The sequence below is a fragment of the Mustela nivalis genome (assembly GCF_964662115.1).
Source record: "Mustela nivalis genome assembly, chromosome: 8".
Lineage (NCBI taxonomy): Eukaryota > Metazoa > Chordata > Mammalia > Carnivora > Mustelidae > Mustela > Mustela nivalis.
The window spans coordinates 35,397,476-35,416,171 of record NC_139027.1 but is presented as its reverse complement, the minus strand read 5'-3'; the positions used below and the strand labels follow the sequence as shown (position 1 = coordinate 35,416,171).

General features: G+C 48.9%; 1 protein-coding gene across 7 annotated transcripts in view; it reads right to left on the bottom strand.

Moving 5' to 3' along the window:
* ACOXL (acyl-CoA oxidase like) overlaps positions 1 to 18,696 on the bottom strand; it is a 346,408-nt gene that overhangs the window by 53,103 nt on the left and 274,609 nt on the right. For 5 of the 7 annotated variants that reach the window (XM_082743347.1, XM_082743348.1, XM_082743346.1 and 2 more), the window contains one exon: positions 14,933 to 15,020. In XM_082743347.1, the coding sequence (XP_082599473.1) occupies positions 14,933 to 15,020 (88 nt within the window). Of the gene's footprint in view, positions 1 to 11,026; positions 13,118 to 13,145; positions 14,418 to 14,932; positions 15,021 to 18,696 lie in introns of those variants that run through there. The other 2 variants (XM_082743350.1, XM_082743349.1) reach the window with 2 other exon arrangements.

The following is an 18,696-nucleotide window of genomic DNA, read 5'->3' as shown; positions in this document are numbered from 1 at the left end:
GTGGGGGTGGGGGGCGGGGGGGGATTCTCGCTCCTGGATTCTCGCCCTCACCTCTCCTCCTCTGTGGTGACCCCAGAGCCATACCTCCAACTGGCTGTGGCTGGACTCCTCTGTGACACTTAGCTGTTCACTAGATGTGGACACCAGCCCGGGCAGCTGTTTCTTCGAACAGTCGACTTCCATGCCTAGCCCACTGTTCCCTGAATTTTCCCATTTTTGCGGTACTGTCATCCACCAGCTAGTAGGCCCAGATCTCTGATTCTTCCTTCCCGTCCTTGAGCCAGCTGACCCTTCTTGCACAATGCCTCCCGGATGCACCCCTTTCCCACAGCCTAGGTCCCACTTTGACACTGCATAATGCTTCTGCCTCGTTGCCCAACCTCGGGGCCCCGCCCTTCTCTCCTGGCCCTGGGCCCAGCTGCTGCCCCCACAGGGAAACTCGCACTACCAGAGCGCTGCACAGACCGACCCTCTGTTTCTCAGACCTTCTTCCCTTGGGAAGCTCCTTCGCTCTTCGCTCTTCGCTCTCATTAATCCACGGCTGGGTTCTCAGCCATATGCTCCGCTCTGTCTTCTCCCCATCCGCTCAAACCCTGCCCTTCTCCGGGTCCCAGCCAGTCAAGGAGTCAGATGGACCTCACTCATGGTCTTGACGGCCACCTGTCCTTGGACTAGCCACATGCTTTCCCTGAGCCTCAGTTTCCTACAGTCACCTGTGGAGACCGGCGCCTGCCTCATGGAGATGGTGTGAGGACAAAAGGATGGGGGGGGAGGCCAAGGCACAGTGTCAGGCATGGCGCTGGCCTCCCAACTCTGCACCTTTGAGAAACTTTCTCTTGCCCCATCACACGGGTTTCTTCCTGGCTTCATACCTCCGTGGGATATATTATACGCTGACTTTTCTCTAAATCATTTTTTGGCTGATAGGCACACACCCTGCCTTGTCTGAGGAGTGAGCCTCAGCCTCGTGACTTTTCCTGAACTCTGGTCTATGCCTGTCATGTCCAACATGCCCCAAATCACCACCCAGTTTTGTGGAACTGGACCGAAAGGCCCCGTGGGAACACAGGGCCCCATAGACAGAGCTTCCCCGTAGCTGGCTGGCTCGGGTTTGCGAGGCCTGAGCCTCTCACTCCGTCTACACAAGCAACAAATGCCAACCTTGACAACTGGGCACCAGCAGAAGCAGAGCACGTGGATTTCCCAGTTGTTTTTCCCATTGCCTTAGATGTCAGCATGACCTTTGCTCTCGTGCCAACAGTGGGCTTACCGCTCACCTCACCCCACTCTGATCTCTACCAAATCCCCAAAGAAGAGAGAGAGTCTAGACGCCACCAGCCCTTCTCCGCCAGGTCTGTGTGGCCATCGTGCCCCACCTGTCTAACTCACCGACAAGGTCTGCTGAGAAGCATCTTCACGGAGTTCACATTTCATCCCCCCTCCCGCTTCCTTCCCCGACTTTTAAATAAGAAAAAGCAAAACAAACCCTCTAAAAATGAAAGCATCTGTGGTATCCACCTTCCTCTACCCCTGCTGCTGATTCAACGGGGGCTGACTGCCTGATGAGAAAGAGGCAGGCAGCAGAACACGGTTCCGAACAAGGTTCATGGCAGCGGCGCGAGGCTCCTTCCAAGACCCTGAGTGAAATGTTTTGGATTCGACAACGACTGTTTTAACTGCTCTGAAGTGTCCTGGGGCAGTTTATTTCAGCTGGGGTGGGGAGGGGGAATGCAAAGGCTTTCACCTGTCTGAAGACAGTCAAGTTCCCTTGGTTCAACCCTGCACTCAGTGTGACTGAGAGATCGGCCTGACAATACTGAGAGAACAACAGATTCTGAGATAACAAGTCACTTGCGGGGGTGGGGGTGGGGCTAGAAAAAGTGACCCGATTGAAGTAAGAAAATGAAATAAGTAAGAAATTGAAGTAAGGAAATGAAGTACGAAAATGGTAGTTTGGAAGAAAAAAACTTACAGGCCAGTGTGAAATACTTTGTCTCCCCTTGTGAATATGGGCCGCCCTGGGCTCGTAGGTGAGGGGTCACACCCTCACCCCTGCTGCCATTTCTGAAAGGTAGACAGGACTTTGCAACAGAGGAGATCCCAAAACAAGGAAATGGTGGTACCTAGAATATCTTTCATTATGACATGTTGATGCAAATAAGGGGGAAAGTAAGACAAACCGAATGCACAATAGCATTGAACTTACGCTTCCCTTTGAATTCTGGCTGTAAGACTGAAGAACTCTTGCTAAGCTGGCAGGCACAAGTGACCTTAAGGATAACATAGGGGGCAGTATTGCTCAGAAATCCCGTCTTGGAATACTCTTTCAGCTTCTCTCTCAGTCCTCATGACAGGACCCTGGAGAACTGGGGTCCTGCCCCAGGTGGCAAGCTTTAAAGAACCTTGCTCTGCCATCCCTCCGGCTGCAGCCTTCTCCATGGGGCAATGGAATAGTGCCCACCTGGAGTCTGTACCCCCCTTCTCCTTCTCCAGGTACTCAGGATCCTAGGCTTATAGCTCGCATCCCTTCCCTGGGAATGTACTCCATCTGCTATGTGTGTACCCCCAGACTCATATGGTGGCCAAGGGACAGCTGTTGGCAAGGCTGGACACAGACCTCGTGTGTCTAGAATTGGGAAGATCCGCACAGTGTAGGACAGATCTGGGGGTGGGACTAGTCAGGGATCTGCAGGGGGGATGCTTCTCCCCACACGCTCAGTTCACAAAACTTCCCACAGTCTGAAAATTGTAAATTGGAGCCTGGCCTTCTGGATGAATGCAGCTGCATTTGTTCAGGCCGGAGGACAGAGTATATTTTCTTCAACACTTTGTCAGCTTGTTTTATACACTTCCCCTGGGCCCCACACAGCGCAGGGCAGTCTTGTGCTAGAGAATGAAGACCTGAAACCAAAACGCAGCTTCACCCAAACCTCTTCAAAGCCAGTGCTTCCATCTATCTCTGGAAAGAGGACACAGGTCCTGGCTGCATCTCTCGTCTGGCAGGAGAAGGAGGCTTTCACAATGCAGACAAGGAAACCAGCCTCTTCTTAGGGGCTGTAGAAATATGGAGACTGACCTCCACCCCGAAACAGACGGTTCCACCTGGAGGAGTGTGACAGCTGAGCACCGTGGCGGCTGGGCACAGTGCTCTGGGAGCAGTGTCCTCCCTTGCTGAGGCTTCCTTGGCACCAGGGGCGGGTCCCTGGTACCAAGGAAGCCTCAGCAAGGTCTGCCTCTCCCTGGGAGCCCTGAGGGTCAGGTTCACCGGGCACCCACCCCCGAGGGTCCTGGTCTGTGGCACAAGGTGGAACATGCTGGTGGCTGTCCCTCAGCCGTCTCCTCTCATATGAGAGTGACAGCCTGCTCTCGCTCATTTTGTAGAACTCTCACTCCAGGCCTCTGCAGTCCCCCACCCACCTATTCATCACAACATAACAGGGAAATGTTGAAAGAAGGAACACACACACACACACACACACACACAGGCTTCATCTTTGCAGAAAGAACTCTACCTTTGTTTTCAGAATCAACACGGAGGATGAGCAGGGGCTTTTAACTTCTTGGCAAATAGGGGTTGGGACAGATCTGGCCTCCTGCTCACTGAGATGCGGTGAAGGGGTGTGGAGCTCACCCGTGGGGGACTTCCATGCCAGGCAAGGTGTCATGGCGAACTGCCTGGTCCCCTGGCCTGGCTCACAGGATCCATTCCAGAGAGGGGGCAGAACGTGGCACATGCCCCCAGACCCCTGCTCCGTGCCCACATTTGGGAGCACAAAAGGAGCTCAAAGGCCCAAGCTCGTCTCTAGGCAGACAAGTTCTGCTTCTCTGTAACTGAGTCTCTGGCTGAGTACTGGGATCACAGCACCCCCAAAGGGATAACCTTTGGGATGGGGATGAGGGGAGACCTCTGCTTCCCCAGGGCAGACCCTCCTTTTAATCCCCGTCCACCACCCTTCACGGAAGGTCTTCGTCCTCTCGCTTGCTGACCACACTCCCATGGTTTGTTCTCCATCCCCTGCTCACTCCCGCCCTGGGACTCTTTCCCCAGGGCATCCCCGCCAGGGAAGCTGCCCTCGAGGGAGCCTACACGTGACAGTCACTCTCCAGCTCAGTCCCTTCGTTGGGTTCCTCCTGTCTACCCAGCGAAGGCCAAGCAGTCACGCAGCGTTCGGCGTTCACCCCACAACCCCTTCAGCCCACTTTTACAATGTTCAGTTTTGTTTCCTGGCCTCTCCCCTGAACACTTCCCTTCTGGCAGAATAGGGGCCTTGCCATTCCTTGAGCAAGGCCTTTACTTTGCCACCTTCACCTTTGTCCACACTGTGGCCTCCTCCCGGAATGCACTGCTACACTTTCAACATGGAGATCTTGTTCACACTGCAAGCCCAGTACTGAGGGAACTTCTGGAAGCCATCTCAGAGTCCCGTGATATCTGAAAGCTCCCTGTACCTCTCATGGGCCCGTCACTTTCCACACAGCAGGCCACATGTACTCGTATCTTATTCCTCCCCTACACTGAGAACGGTTATAGGTCATCCTAGCTCAAAGTCTTCCAAGTAGGAGGTCCCGAAAACTTTGTAAGCAAATAAACTGCGCCCACAGGCAACATGTCAGCTTGGCCAGGCCCTGCATGGGGAGAGTAGCAGGTCCTCCCTGCCATCTTAGGGATCCCTAGTCTGAGCCATGCGAGTGACATGTGGTCACTGGTTGCCAAGTGCTGGATGTGGACATTTCCTGCGGGGAGCAGGGGCAGGCTGTGGAGATGGGGGTGGGGGCAAACCTTGTCTGTGGTGTCTGGGCCTCGGGAAGAAAGGGGTTCCCCTTTCTCCATGGAGAGAGAGGTGCCCCTCTCTCCATGCCTGTGACATCACACACCCATCTGATCTTCCTTCTCGCTGCTTTCAAAGGAGAGCCAGCTGTGGCCTCTGGCCCAAGTCAGGCATACAGTCACAAGAGGGAGCAAGCACACTGGCCACTGACTTTCCAGATGGAGTCCTTTCACCCTGGGGCAAATGTGGCCATTCAGTCAGCAAGAGATGAGGGCGCAGCTCTTTAGGATTCCCCTCTCTGGAACCTGCAGTCTCCCCATGTGTGGAGAAGCAGCCCGCCTTAGGGGGATGGGACACTCTTTTGTTTATTCAGGGAGGTCCCCAGCTCATTGTGGTCAGTGGGTGCTTTCTAAGGCGTACACCAGTGGTAGTAACTACCGCCGTACCTTCTCCCTAGCAGAGAGCCTTCCCCAGGGGACTGCCCCACCCACCTGCAGACCCCTTATTTAAGGGCAACTCCGACAAGGACCCTCCCTCCCATGCCACACTGATCTTTGAAGAGACGAGGAGTTGACCAGTTTTGGAAAACCAAGAGCTGTGGACTCCAGATACAGCATTTACATCAGGAAGACAACGGACAGGACAGCTGTGAGCCATTGCCTGAGGTGCGGCAACAACCCTGATGTTCCACTTTGAGGGGTTCGCCTCTCAGCATGACGCTATGCTCAGGACTTGGGTATTTCTATGTCCTCAGGCCTCTCTGCCATTCCCCATCATGGCGGCTGACTCACAGGCCCCAGGTTCCCCCTTGCTGCACATGTTTAGGCTGGATTTGGTCCTGTCCCCTCCCCCTTGGTACCAGAACCAGCCCAGCGCTCCCCATATCACCCTTAGCACTTCCTCCCACTTCAGCCTCCGCCTCCCATCACTCTTAAGGTCCTGTAGATCCCTGTAACGTATCCAGAGTGGCCTCCCCGGCCTCCCGGTCCTGCCTACGCTGCTTCTCAGCTTGTAGCCTCATAGCAGTGTGCTGGACAGCCAGGCCAAACCTCCCGGGTCACAATTCATCTCCACATCACAGCTGCAAAATGCTTCCTACAGCCCCAATCTGGTCATGGCTTCCCCTGTTCCAGATCTTTCCCGGAGCCTTGCTGACTGTGGAGGTTGACAATGAAAGCTCCTAGACAAGGCCCGCAAAGGCCTCTGGGATCCTCTGTCTTGTTGCCTATGTGCATCCTGCCCTTCAGACACACCAAATTATGAGTTCTTTCCTAAGTCATCCAAGAATTTCACACCTCCCATTCTGCTCTTCCTTCTGCTTGTACGCCCTTTCCACCTTTGTTATAGAGGTAAATCTTACCCATCCTTGCTGGCTGCCTCGCTGGGCATTTAATGGGGAGCCGTGTGAATACCATACTTAAGTCTCTCCCAAGTTTTCCCAGAGCTTCTGGTCTATGGAAACTGTCATCCAGCTCTGACTAACTCGCCTTGAGAACAGGGGCCATTCCTTACTGGATCTTTCATGCCCAGAACTTAAGCCAGTACCCAGCCCACAGCAGGCCTTCAACGTGTGCTTGCTGAATGAGGATGGGTGAATAAAGGAGTGAAGGAGACGTACTCTCCATCCATATTGTTTCTCGAGGACAACGGAGTAGATGCTGGTCTCAGGTGGAGCAGGACCAGATTTTAAACGCTTGTTTTCCATGGGGCAATCAGACTTTGAGACACGGAGCAATCCTCAGCTTCCACAGGACATCCCGCCATTTTGTCCCTTGGTCTGAGGCAATACCTTGATCCTATCCCTTAGGACTGACACAATCTTCAGGCTCCTTGCAAGAAGGACCAAAGCGAACGGAAGTCAGGGGCTCACAGCTGTAAACGGTCCCGTGCAGCTGGGACGGGCAGCACCTCTGGTGCATAGATCAGAACCCAAGTGTCTCCTTCACCAACCGCTGATAAAAGCTTTTTGTGGCAATTTTCGGGAAAACTCAACCATCTGCCATGGTCCAGAATGGGTCTGCACAAAATTTAATTTGTCTTTAACTTCTCAGGAATGAAGCACTACCAAATGTGCATAAGACAAGGAACTCTAATGTTCAAGGTATCCAGAAACTACATTACGTATTAAGAAACGGCTATTCCTAACACTATGAAAAGTCATTTTTTTCTGTCATGTTATATTTTTGTGACGAACTTACTTTCTGGTTCATGCACTTTGACCCTGGAGATCACAAGTTTGATGCCTCTCTACCACACGGGCTTTTTGCTACACTCTCAGACACACAATATTTTTACAGAAATCTGTGGGAACTTCTTTATTTTCCAGACTTCCAATTAAGAGAGAATTTCCAAGTGCTTTTTCAGTGGGGAAAAAAAATCACAATAAACAGCTTCCCCCATCTCTACTTACCCTGATGTTAAATAAACTTCCCCTGTCGAGTTTCTAATACCTGTTTTAATACAACAAATCAGGGGACCTACATGTCAATAAAGGAAGGGGAATATACTGACAAAAACCTTTCTGTTACTTACCTTGTAGTCACTTTCCTATCTAAGCCTCGAGGCCACTTTAAGTGTATATTAAAAACTTGTTACTTCATTATATCTCAGAGGATCAAATTTGGCTTTTTTTTTCCCTTTTCGGTTCTCACATTTCTGAGTAAAAGCCATCATTTTCAAGTTCATAAAGCATTATGTTTTCTCTGCAAATAAAATCCCATAACTCTCAAGCAAAGAGAGAGGTAAATTCATAAAGAGGAGACACAGCCCTATTTTTCCTCCTGCCATTTGGGATCTACGATAGGTTAAAAATGATGTTTTTATCTCTGGTGATTTATCAAACTCCAGATTTCATAAAAGATAAACAGATGCCCTAAAGAAAGGATACATCATCTTAATGTTTCATTGTGACACTTTTGGTATCTGAAGAGCATGTATATTAAAGATCTCCCCTCCAAAAACTCAATAGTTCCTATGATTTACACAGTTTATTTCTTGTTTTTAAAACACACTGAAGTGAGAACATGCCAGAAGACACCTTAAAAAGAAAATGGTCACATTTGAAACATACAGATTATTTATAGACAAAAAAAAAAAAAAAAAACCAACCTGAGAGCTGAACGAAAATCTGGTTGGCAACAGACAGTTGCTTTTTCTATGTTTTTTCTGAGTTCATTTTGGTTTTTGTGTGGGTGGCTCATGTGCACTCAAAGGTTATTTGCTAAATGTTTTGTGAGATTAGAACATGTTGTCCTTTAAAATCTAAATTTAAATTTATGTTTGTTGCAAATATGTTTCACTTTAGAATATGGGATCATATTTTTAAAGTAGAAAAATCATACCTATAATTGCTATGATAAGACAAGAGTTCCTATGCTCCTGTTTTTAACTCACAGCTTAGAAGGTATTATTCTTAATCATAATTCCCAGCGGGAAAACTCACAGTACAGAGTTCAGCAGTAAAAAATTGTATCTTTTTTACTTTTGTGTTGTTTTCACCTGCCAGCTTGGGTACTGATTAATCTTACTTTGAAACTCCTTAGGTGCAGGAAGCTGTAAAGTCAGGGTGGACTGCAGATCAGATCTTTCTGATACAGATATAAGGTACACTTTTCAATCACACGATGGGGAAAAAAGATTAAAAAAAAAAAAGAAACACGTTTAAGCGGGGGGGGGGGGGGTGCTTCTTTTTTCTGCCTCTTTAGCAGAGCTGAGCAACTAGATCCGGATCCAGACAGCACTTATGGGCCCCACAAGGTGGGCAGAGGGCAGCAATAGGCTGGGATTTGAATCCTCCCTCTGCTGTGTGACACTGGGCAACTTACTCAATCTCTCTGTGCTTAGTTTCCTCAGGTGGAAATGGAATAGATGGTGGCCCCTCCCTCACGACCTTGGCAGGGGATTAATGAATGCTCCCTCTCCCACACTGTGCACAGGGCTTGATACACTGAGCCCTCCCTGGATGTTAGTGGTCCTCATGGTTATAGGGCCCTAGTGCTTCCTCGCGTGATTTTTCATTTCATCCTCACAGAAAACCTGTAACGTGGAAAACAGAAGACCCACTATTCGGAGACAAATGCGGTAAAAGCAGTGAAATGCAGCCAGGCCAATTTTACGAGGGAAGTATGTGTCAAATAAACACACAAGGAAAAACCTCTGAAAGTTCAAGAAGGCTGTAACTTCCAGCCTCTGGTGTTTTATCTATAGGAAGGAAAACCCTTGGAGAATTGGTGGTGGGAGGGTTTCCTTCAAAATCTGAGGCCTAGAAAGCTTTTCCGAGCGAAGCTTCGGGGTCAGCCAGCCCGAGGGCAAAGGTGGTTGGATGCCATCCTAGGCAGTTTGTTCCTCCTCTGAGCCAGTTTGTCCACGGGCTTTGTGAGCTTGTTGTGGAAACCGAAGGTGCGACATGGCTCCAGCCCAGGGGAAACCCTCCACAGTGACCGTTACAGTCGGCCAAGATACTGGGGCTCCAGGGATAAGTGACATTCTCTTAGCATCTGGGTCAAGTACTGCAGCTAAATTCTGTTCTCAGCCATCTCTTCCACAGAGCAGACACGATGCAGGAGTTAGACTTCACTTTTTGTCCTTGTCCCCTTCTTCCCCGCGCAACAGAATCCTTGGGTCATTTGTCACAAAACTCTTTCATAAGTTGTCACCTCCTTCAAAGAAGGGTGAGTTAGGAGCATCCTCTCAAGACAGCTTTCTTAGAGACACACTCCCCAGTGGGGTGATGGGGGGGGTCTCGGGGGCCCAGACCTCAAGTGAAGCCAGTGTGACGGCATTTCTTGAGGGAACAGTACTTGGGGACTTTGGGTTGGGCTGACCTAATCTGCAGGTTTACCTATGCAGCCATGGGGAGAAGGCAAGGCTCCGGGGGAGAAACCCCGGCCTTATGAGGGCGGGAGCAACCTTCCCGATGCTGGAGAAGAGCTCTTCTGCAGACTCACAGAAGCCCGGGAGCCATGCTCTGTCTCACCCACTTTCCCAAAAGGCGAAAGGCTAGGAATGCCATATAATGTCGGGCGATCTGCGCTGTAGAGCTTTTTCTTCTTGTGTCCACTTGATCATGAAGCAATACCACACGCTCTGCCAAGGGTTCAAATTCAGCCACATTTCTTCTCCTTTTCTTTTTGTAAGAGCCCCCAGCTGCATCAGCCCAGAGTATGCTATGCTCCTCCTTAAAACTGTCTCCCTTTCATTGGACACCTCCCTCAGCAGGAGCGTCCACTCGCATCTCTGGCCCGCGGAGCAAACTTGCACAAGCTCAGGGAAGGCGAGTTCTCACTTCCTTTTCTCTGGTTTGTTCCCACCTCCTGGCATGCCAGACGGCCCCTCTCTGCTGCCCCAGACTTCTGGCTTTAGGGACCCAGCTACTCCAGCAGAGGACTGGAATAGTCACATGGGCTTTCCCAGGTGTCTCGTGCTCTGAAATGGAGACCTTCAATTCCCCACGCACCTTCTGCTCTCAGAAATGAATGGGTCTGAGGTTTAGTCATGTGACCGGGACAGAGGGAACAAAGCTGGAGATGGTCTTTTTCTTCCCCCTTGGGGCCTCCAAGATGCTGCTGCAAATCGTGTCTGCCCATTCTTGGCTTTCTAGGTCCCCTCACCTGCTTCTACCACCCACATGGTTAACGGGTGCTAGACAAAGAGGAAGGTCAGCGTCAGGGGAGGCGGTACCCAAAGCTCCTCCCTCCCACCCCACGCCACCGGTCGGGGCAGGCTGGGACTACTTCTAAATATTGTCCCACCCAGCAGAGGGTCCCCACGGGAAAGGAAGGCACACAGGTTGTCCCAGCCCACACAATACCTGTGGTGCCCGCCCGCCCTCCATCTCCGGCAACAACAGCCAAACACAGTGAAGAAATCTGTATTCAAATAAGGTGTGCTAACTTTCAAGTTCAGTTCCGCTCCAGAGGGCAGGCTCACTCTTCAAGTGCGGAGGATTAGGGTCTTGGGGGCACTTCTGCAGTGGAGTGTAAGGGGTGGGGGGCGATGAGGACCTAAATCCACACGGGACTCCTGGATGAAGTTACAGTATTTTATTTTTCTGAGTTTGAGTAACGAAATGCACATTCACTGAGGGGGTTAGTATATTCCCCCAGTTCCCTGGAAGATGAATGTCAAAGCTAAAACGAAATCGAGGTGAATGTAGTTTGTGTAAAGAATAGCCCCATAAAATGGGGGCGAAAAATGCTGATCCCATGAAGGATACTGGAGCAAGCACTCACAGAGAAAATACAGAAAGAATGCTGTGATAACACATATGACCACATCTTTATTAACAAAGAAAATCTTGTTTGGAAACACATCGTCCCTGAGAGGAGTCTGAAATGAATCCTCTGACAGGCGGAAAGCCACACTACTTATATATTCTAATCATAATTACAATGTGCTCTTAATGCGGACGTTCTAAATTATTAGTCACTTGATGAAGAACCGGAGAAGGGACTTCTGCAGCATAATGACAGCACCTTACAGCTCAGAGGAGGGAAAAACCAAGAGACAGTTCTGCATGGAGCTGGAGAATAGTGGATGTGACTTATTTAATAAAAGTGCTTAGTTTCTTTTTTGTTTAGGAATCGGTACACCCTGAGGGGTTCAGACCGCACTGTGCTTTGGAGCTGCTCTTTCTAGGGCAAGATAAAAACGTGTATCACAGAAAAATAACAATTTATCATTGTAATGGTTACATCCCACTTCAGAAACCACTAGAGACTGCTTAACATTTTTATTTCAAACACAGGTTTTCCCGAGTCTTCAGGTGACAACGGATACTGATGCCAGAAGGTCCCCCCCCCCATTTGTTCCTAATAAAAATGGCTAGATTCTGAGTTCATTTTCATGTGCGGTGACGTTCAGGTCTGTGCTTTCACGGACTGATCCTTCCCTTTCCTCCTTTGTGCTCTTCCTTTGAAAGTCTCCAAAGGCAACATCTGGGCCGGGTCACTGAAGACAGATGGGCTCCTTCTACTTCTTCTCCCAACCCCTGGGGACCTCTGGCAGTGGCGCAGCATGCTATTTAAATGTCATGACATGCTGACAGAACTGTCCCTGCGCAGTGTGTGCTCGGCACGGTCCTACCGCAAGAACTCGTTCCTTATCTGTTCAGACCTCCTCATTACGGATGACTTTCTCTATCTCAAAACATTCCTGGGAGTTCTAGAGACTGTCATTGAACTAATTCTTCTTATTTTTGTTTCTGTTACTTTCTACAGCCAAACTGTCTTCCTCTAACCCTGATAGGGGCCAATTTCCTGAAAATAATCACTTTTGCTACTGTGGCTATTAGCTAATAAAAGGTAGGGAGTCCATTCGGATTTCTTTTATGCTGTGGCAATATTAAATCTGTGATGTTGCCTGTACATGTTAAGACTTCCTGCACTGGAACCTAACTTGCTTAAATTGTCCTCTTATTCTTACACTTAAGAAACAAGGATCTGGGCACCTGGGTGGCTCAGTGGGTTAAAGCCTCTGCCTCCGGCTCAGGTCATGATCCCAGGGTCCTGGGATCAAGCCCTGCATTGGGCTCTCTGCTCAGCCGGGAGCCTGCTTCTTCCTCTCTCTCTGCCTGCCTCTCTGCCTACTTCTGATTTCTCTGTCAAATAGATAAATAAAATCTTTTTAAAAAAAAAAGAAAAAGAAAAGAAACAAGGATCTAAATGTTCCACTTTGGTAATGGGAACTAAGGATTTTGTAGAGTAGTAATTAACAGTAATAAAACAGTAATTAACAGTAATAAAAATTTTTTATTGAACCCTAACTATGGATCGGATGCTAAGATAAGAGCTTTTGAGTATATTCTCAATAGCCCCATGAGGTAAGTATCACATTATCTCCATTTTATAAATGAAGATGAGACGAAAGCTCAGAGAGGTTGATTAATTCACCCACCATTGCACAGCAGTTAGAGGTAAATAAAGTCTCTGCATTCAGTTAACCAGACTCTGGAGCCCAAGTTCTCAACCCTCACACTAAACTTAATTCTGCTCTCGACAGATAGGATGAGTGGTTCAAGGCACAGTGGTCAGTGTTTCCAAGGCAAAGGCTTGAGTTCAGGGATTCTTTGATGCCCGCCTTCAAATTTCAAATCACATCTCCTAATGTTTAGAAATGTTTCACTTGGAGTCCACTTGCTGCTGCCTGTATCCTGGGAAGGGTGATATCTGTGGTCAGCACACGGAAAAGCACGGGGAGGAGCCCAGGCAGTGGGGCCACAGGCAGCCCAGAGAGCGGAGCCATACATGTCTACATGGAGTGCAGAAGGAGGCCTGGGACATAACTGCCTTCAGTAAAGGTGCCTCCTGTGCTGCTTTATATGCCAGGTAAGTTTTAGCTGATCGACAAATCTGAAAAAACACCCCACCAACAGAAGAAAGGAGGTTTGCATAAATTTCTCAGGGGCTGAGTTGGTGCTGAGGACACCAAGACAGTCTAGGAAGCAGCCTGTGGGCTCCAGGACCCAGCCTCTGGGGCAGGCGGGCCAGCGTGGACACTCAGACGCTCCTTCAAGAGCTGTCCAGTCCAACCTTCTGGAACGTTCTATCACTGAATTCCACACGGAGAGTTCCATGGGATGGAGCATGTACAAATGATTCAGCAGTTGGGTTCTCATTTATGATGAGTAAACTGGCATTCTGGATTATACAGCTGTTACCTTTGAGTTTGAGTCAATTCCCTTGAGCCTCATATACTGTGGGTGTGCAGACAAATTAAAATTTCTGGATCCATAGATAAGGGAACTCAGTCCTATGACTTAATGACCTGTGAGAAGCGAAGCTTTTGTCCTCCCTCTGCTCCTCTCAGCCCCTGGAGGGGCTCACTGTGTAAAAAGGCTGCTCCCGGTGTGTTGCCCCCAGGCCCCATGAGGAACCCATGCTCTGGGCATAATCACTTGTGTGTTCTCATTCCTGTCCACACTCCTGAGACCTGTGTCATGAGGCTCTTCACGGTCCCAAGCATTGGGCTGCGCCTTGAGGGAGAGAAGAGGCCAGGCTCAGCCTACTCACCTCAGTCTGGCTTTTGCCAGCTCTTGGGAAGGGGTCTGGCCGACCCACAGTGACTAACAACATGGTGCTCTGCTCTCCCAGTACTGCGTGGCTGGGGAGGGAAGGTGGTGGTCAGGCTGTGAGGCAGGTGGGATGCTGGCACTCCTGGGTTGCTGGCTTGACTCTTAGCAGAACTCCTCCAGGAATTCCACACCACGAGATGGTGCCCAAGGACATGCCAGGACTGGGAGCCAGGCCCTGGAGCTGTGGTGGTGACCAAACCTGACCCTGCCTTCCCAGGGCCATCTGTGACCTCGGTGGGATGGAAGACCCCACATGGCACACAAGCCCAGTGACAGTCTTCTCCCTTTAAGACCTTCCCCCCTCGAGTAAGAGTTTATGACGAACGAACAAATGATTCTTGATGCTATGCAAAATTTTCAGGAACAATTTGCCATATCTTGATGGATCATACTCTGTTTTCAATGTTTCTTTTATTTTTTGTGATTTGGGTCTGTTCAGGTCAAAATGGTCACTCACTTTTCTCAGTGTCGGCACTATTGACGCAGAGGCGGGAGAGCTCTTTGCTGTGGGTGCTGTTCACAGCCTGCTGTTCACAGTGCTGTTAGTAGCATCGCTAGCCTCTGTCCACCAGCAACCCCTGCTCGGTTGTGGCAACAAAAAATGTCTCCAGATGTCGCTAAATGAGAGCCACCGCTTTAAAAGGCTAAACCGGTTTCTGGCTAGTTTGAGGATTAGGTTTAAGTAGTTAGTTGTGGTACTTGAAATACTTCAGGCAAGGATCCTATTAGAACACCCTCCCTCTACCTGTGCGGGCACCCTCCGATTTGTTTACAGGGGAATAGCAGTCCCTGTTGGGCAGAGGGGCACTGCGGAGGGGCCCGCCCTTCACCAGCTGGCTTCTGTCGAACAAGTGCTGTTGGCTACTCTTGGGTTGTGTTGGAGGTACTGTTTCCGGAGTTTAGCATTGGGTTTTGTGGATGTCATTTGGTCAGTGTTCCTGGTAAGTTGGGGGTTAAGTTATTTGGGGGCCTCTACATTCAGCACAGGGCTCAGCCTGGTGTGGGGACTGTCCTTGGTCTGTAGTCTTATTCCCAGACACCTTGCAGCCCTCTGAGCCGCCCCATTACAAATATTTAACAAGAGCCAACTGACCTCTGTGGATGTGTGCCAGAGACAGGCAGGCAACGTGATGAAGACACGCGTTCCAGGCACTGAAAAAGTCCTCTTTCTTGGTCATCACCTGTCAAATGGACAGAATGAAAGGAACTGCTGAGGGTCTTCCCAGAGAACAGAACTTAGAAGCAAGACAGATGGCAAATTTGCACATTTTTAGTACCACCTGAAGCCTGGGTAGGTGGCAAGGCTGGCCTCCGGGACCCACAGAAGCAATTTGTTGATGAAGAAAAGGCCATCAGTGCACTGTGAGTCCAGGTTCTACGTTGGTAGGAATTCCTCACACACAGCACACATGACCACTACCAGCCGCCGACTCTCGAGATGGTACAGGAGTCCAGGTAACAATGCATGGGGAACAATACGCGCACAGGTAAAGCGACACCGTGTTACCCCGGGGTGCTCTCTGCCTGCAGAACTGTGAATCCCAGATCAAACTGCATTAAGTCTAACCTGCAGCAAAATGAACCTGCCGTTCCCTCCCTCCTTCCTTCCACTGAAGGCAGGTACTTCCATTTGTTTTCAAGTTGTTTCTCTTGAATGCCCCTGAGGTCTCCAGTGAGGTCTCCAGAATGGGCATCTGGCAGTGGCCCGGTGTGATGTGTGGGAGGCGCTCCCAGGAGTGTGGAAACTGCATGCCCAGCACCTCTCAGTCCTCTCTCCATCTGACCGGTCCCTTTCGCCCGAGCTAACCCGTGCAAGATGCTCTTTCAATTACTCCAACGAACAGAGTTGTTTTGCTTTGTTCTTTGCTGTTTTTTGGGGGGAGAGGGGGTTGGTGAGCTGTTTTGGGGGGGGAGGAAGGGGTTGGTGAGAAGTGGGGGAAGAGAACTAGAAGAAGATAAGAATGAAGAAAATACACAAAGAGAAAGATGCCGAATCACGGAGCAGCAGTTAGTCATTTCGGTGGAGCTAAGGGCAGATTCTTATCTGACCAGAGAGGAGTGTTGAATTTGTCACTTCTGACTTTTCTTTGTTTCTTCTTGCCTTTTTTTGGGTTTGTTTGTTTTGAAAACCCAACAGTTTGATATTTAAATTTTCAGCCCTTGTCTTTGCTCAAAGAAATAACACTCAGATAGAAAATCAGGCTCTGCATCTGCTTCCCATTTGTTTTAAACTCACACGCTGAGCCCTGTGGTTGGAAGGTACCCTGCCCCCTGCAGCTCCATGCTTCCTGCAGGGCTTGGAGGACCTGCTTTGTCAAAGGCCTCCTGTAACAGAGTGTTTTGTGCTCCAGTGGAAAAACAGCACCGCAGAAAGCCTCTACCCATGTATAATTTAGCACGATTACCTGCGGCAGCAGGCACAGTGTGGAGGACCACGTCACGTGTGCCTTGGAGTCACCCCCGAACTGCGCCTTACGACAGTCAAGGGTGAGGATAATGTCTGTCTCCGTCCCTGAATCAGGATCTCTCGGTGCTGGTATCAAAATGACAGCTGAAAAGGTGTGATAGAGAATGCAAGTCTCAAGGAATGGGCCAGAGGACCTCTCGCGCAGAGGTGAGGGCAAGAGCTGACCAAACACTCCTGTCCCCAAGCTCTCCCCATCACACTGCGGAGGAAAATACCAGGAAATCCGTGCTGGGGCCTGGTGGACCGGCTCTCCCAAACGTGAGTGGGCTGTCCCCCCACACTGTATAGGAAGGAAAGGGGAAGAAGCGTAAAATAGCGTGTGGAGATGTCCAAACAGAACTGAGAACACTCTTACAGTTTTAAAAATCTAAACAGATACGCTTAAGTCTTTCACTGGTCTGATCGAGAGAAAACCAGAAACAGACAATTAATTGGACAATACAGACCCTGCATGAAGAAGAGACTTTAGATGAGAAAACACTGCAGAAGGCCCTTTACGAAACTTGTTGGGACTTCATCCTCAAAAAGTACACGGCAAAGAAAAAAAAAAAGGCAAGTTCAAGTTAAGGGGAAAGGCCCCTTGAAGGCCTGCCAGCTTGCTCCTAAGTGCTTTTCCTTATATGTTAATATCACAGTGCTGCAGCAGGACCCACTTGAGCAGGCTCAGTGTAACCTCGTCCCTGCTGGCAAGTGATGCCCCCTCGCACCCCACTCCAGACAGGAAGGCTGGCATGACTTATCCCCCCATCGAAGAATGGCACCCAGGACTTGGAACATGTCGATAGAAAGGCAGATGCTTGGGAAAGCGACAGACTGACTGAGAAGTCTCTGTCTCCTTGAATTCGAGTTTACTGGCAAGAAACAATAGGCTGAAGCCAACTGGGGGCTGCACAGTGGTCTGCACGTCCAGGTGGGGCAGCTCAGAACAGTGTGTGGGGTCCCATTCCAGCCCACTGTCAAGTGGTCAAAACAAGCAGATCAGAAGGTCAAACTGGTTCAGCCTTTAAGTGTAGACCCAGTGTGAACTCCAGGGTGTCATTGCCCACAGTAACCCAGCTGAGAATTGCCTATGCAGGGCTCAAAATTTTTAAATGTATTTATTACACCAATAACAGGCAAAACAACAGAAATCAAGTATCTAACTCTCTCTCCTTACAAAACCTTAATAAGAGGTTTTCTGGAGAGTGGATTTTCTTTTTCTTTCTTTCTTTCTTTTTTTTTAATGGATGGCTGTTCTTCACTTCAAGCAGTAAGCCTGCTACTGAAAACTTGTGTGTAACTCAGCCTATGCAAACTAAAACCTTCTTAAAATGCACCAGACAACAGACGCTGTTTTAAGCTCTTAATTGCATTTGCTCATTGAATCTTCAGAAGCCCTAGAGGTAGGAATTACTGACATCTTTTGATACCTTCATTTTGCAGGTGGAAAACTGACACAGGTTAAGGAATTTGCCCAAGGTTGCAGAGCTGGATTGGGACTGGGCACCCAGGCTTCTGAGCCCATGTTTGTAACCACAGGCTACACTGCCTCCCAATGGACTAATAGGGAGTTGGTTCCCGGGCAACACCTGTCCCTCCCAAATACAGTTCATAAAGATGCATTGTCACATATGGTTGTATGTAATGTGAACCATATTCTACACTTAAAACTTCTAATGGAAATAAATGCTTACTTCCTAATAAATCATCACACAGTTAAGACAGGGCCAAGCTCATAAAGAAACCCCTGCTGGCCTCCCTTTTGATGGATGCTCATGTCCATTCTCCCTTCTACTTTTCTAGAAAAATCCCCAAAAGCTTTGGGCAGCAATATGTCCAGTTAAAAAATACTTACCTCCCTACAGAAGATCTATCCAAAAAAACCCTCAGCTAACATCACACTTAGTAGTAAAGACTGAGTGCTCACCCCTTAGAATTGGGAAGAAAAGAATGTCTGCCATCACTTTTACTCAGTGTTGTACTGCAGATTCCAGCCAGGATAATAAGGCAAGAAAAAGAAATTAAAGGTGTAGAGATTGGAAAGGAGTAAGTAAAACTGTCTTCATCCAAAAAGAACTGATTTTCTATGTAAAAAGCCCTAAGGAATGTATCATAAAGCTACTAAAACTATTTAGCAAATTAAGCAGCAATGTCACAAGATGCAAGATTTAAGAAAAAAAAAATCAACTAAGTTTCTATATCCTAGCAATGAACAATTTGTACTTGAAATAAAAATACCATTGCAACAGCATCAAATGTATTCAATACTCACAGATACATTTCACACGGCACATGCAATATCTCTATGCGAAGAGGAAAAAACATTGCAGAAAGAAATTGAAATGGAGCATAGAAATGAAGGGAGCTCTACACTGTGCTCATGCGCCAGAAAACTCTGCATTGCTAAGATG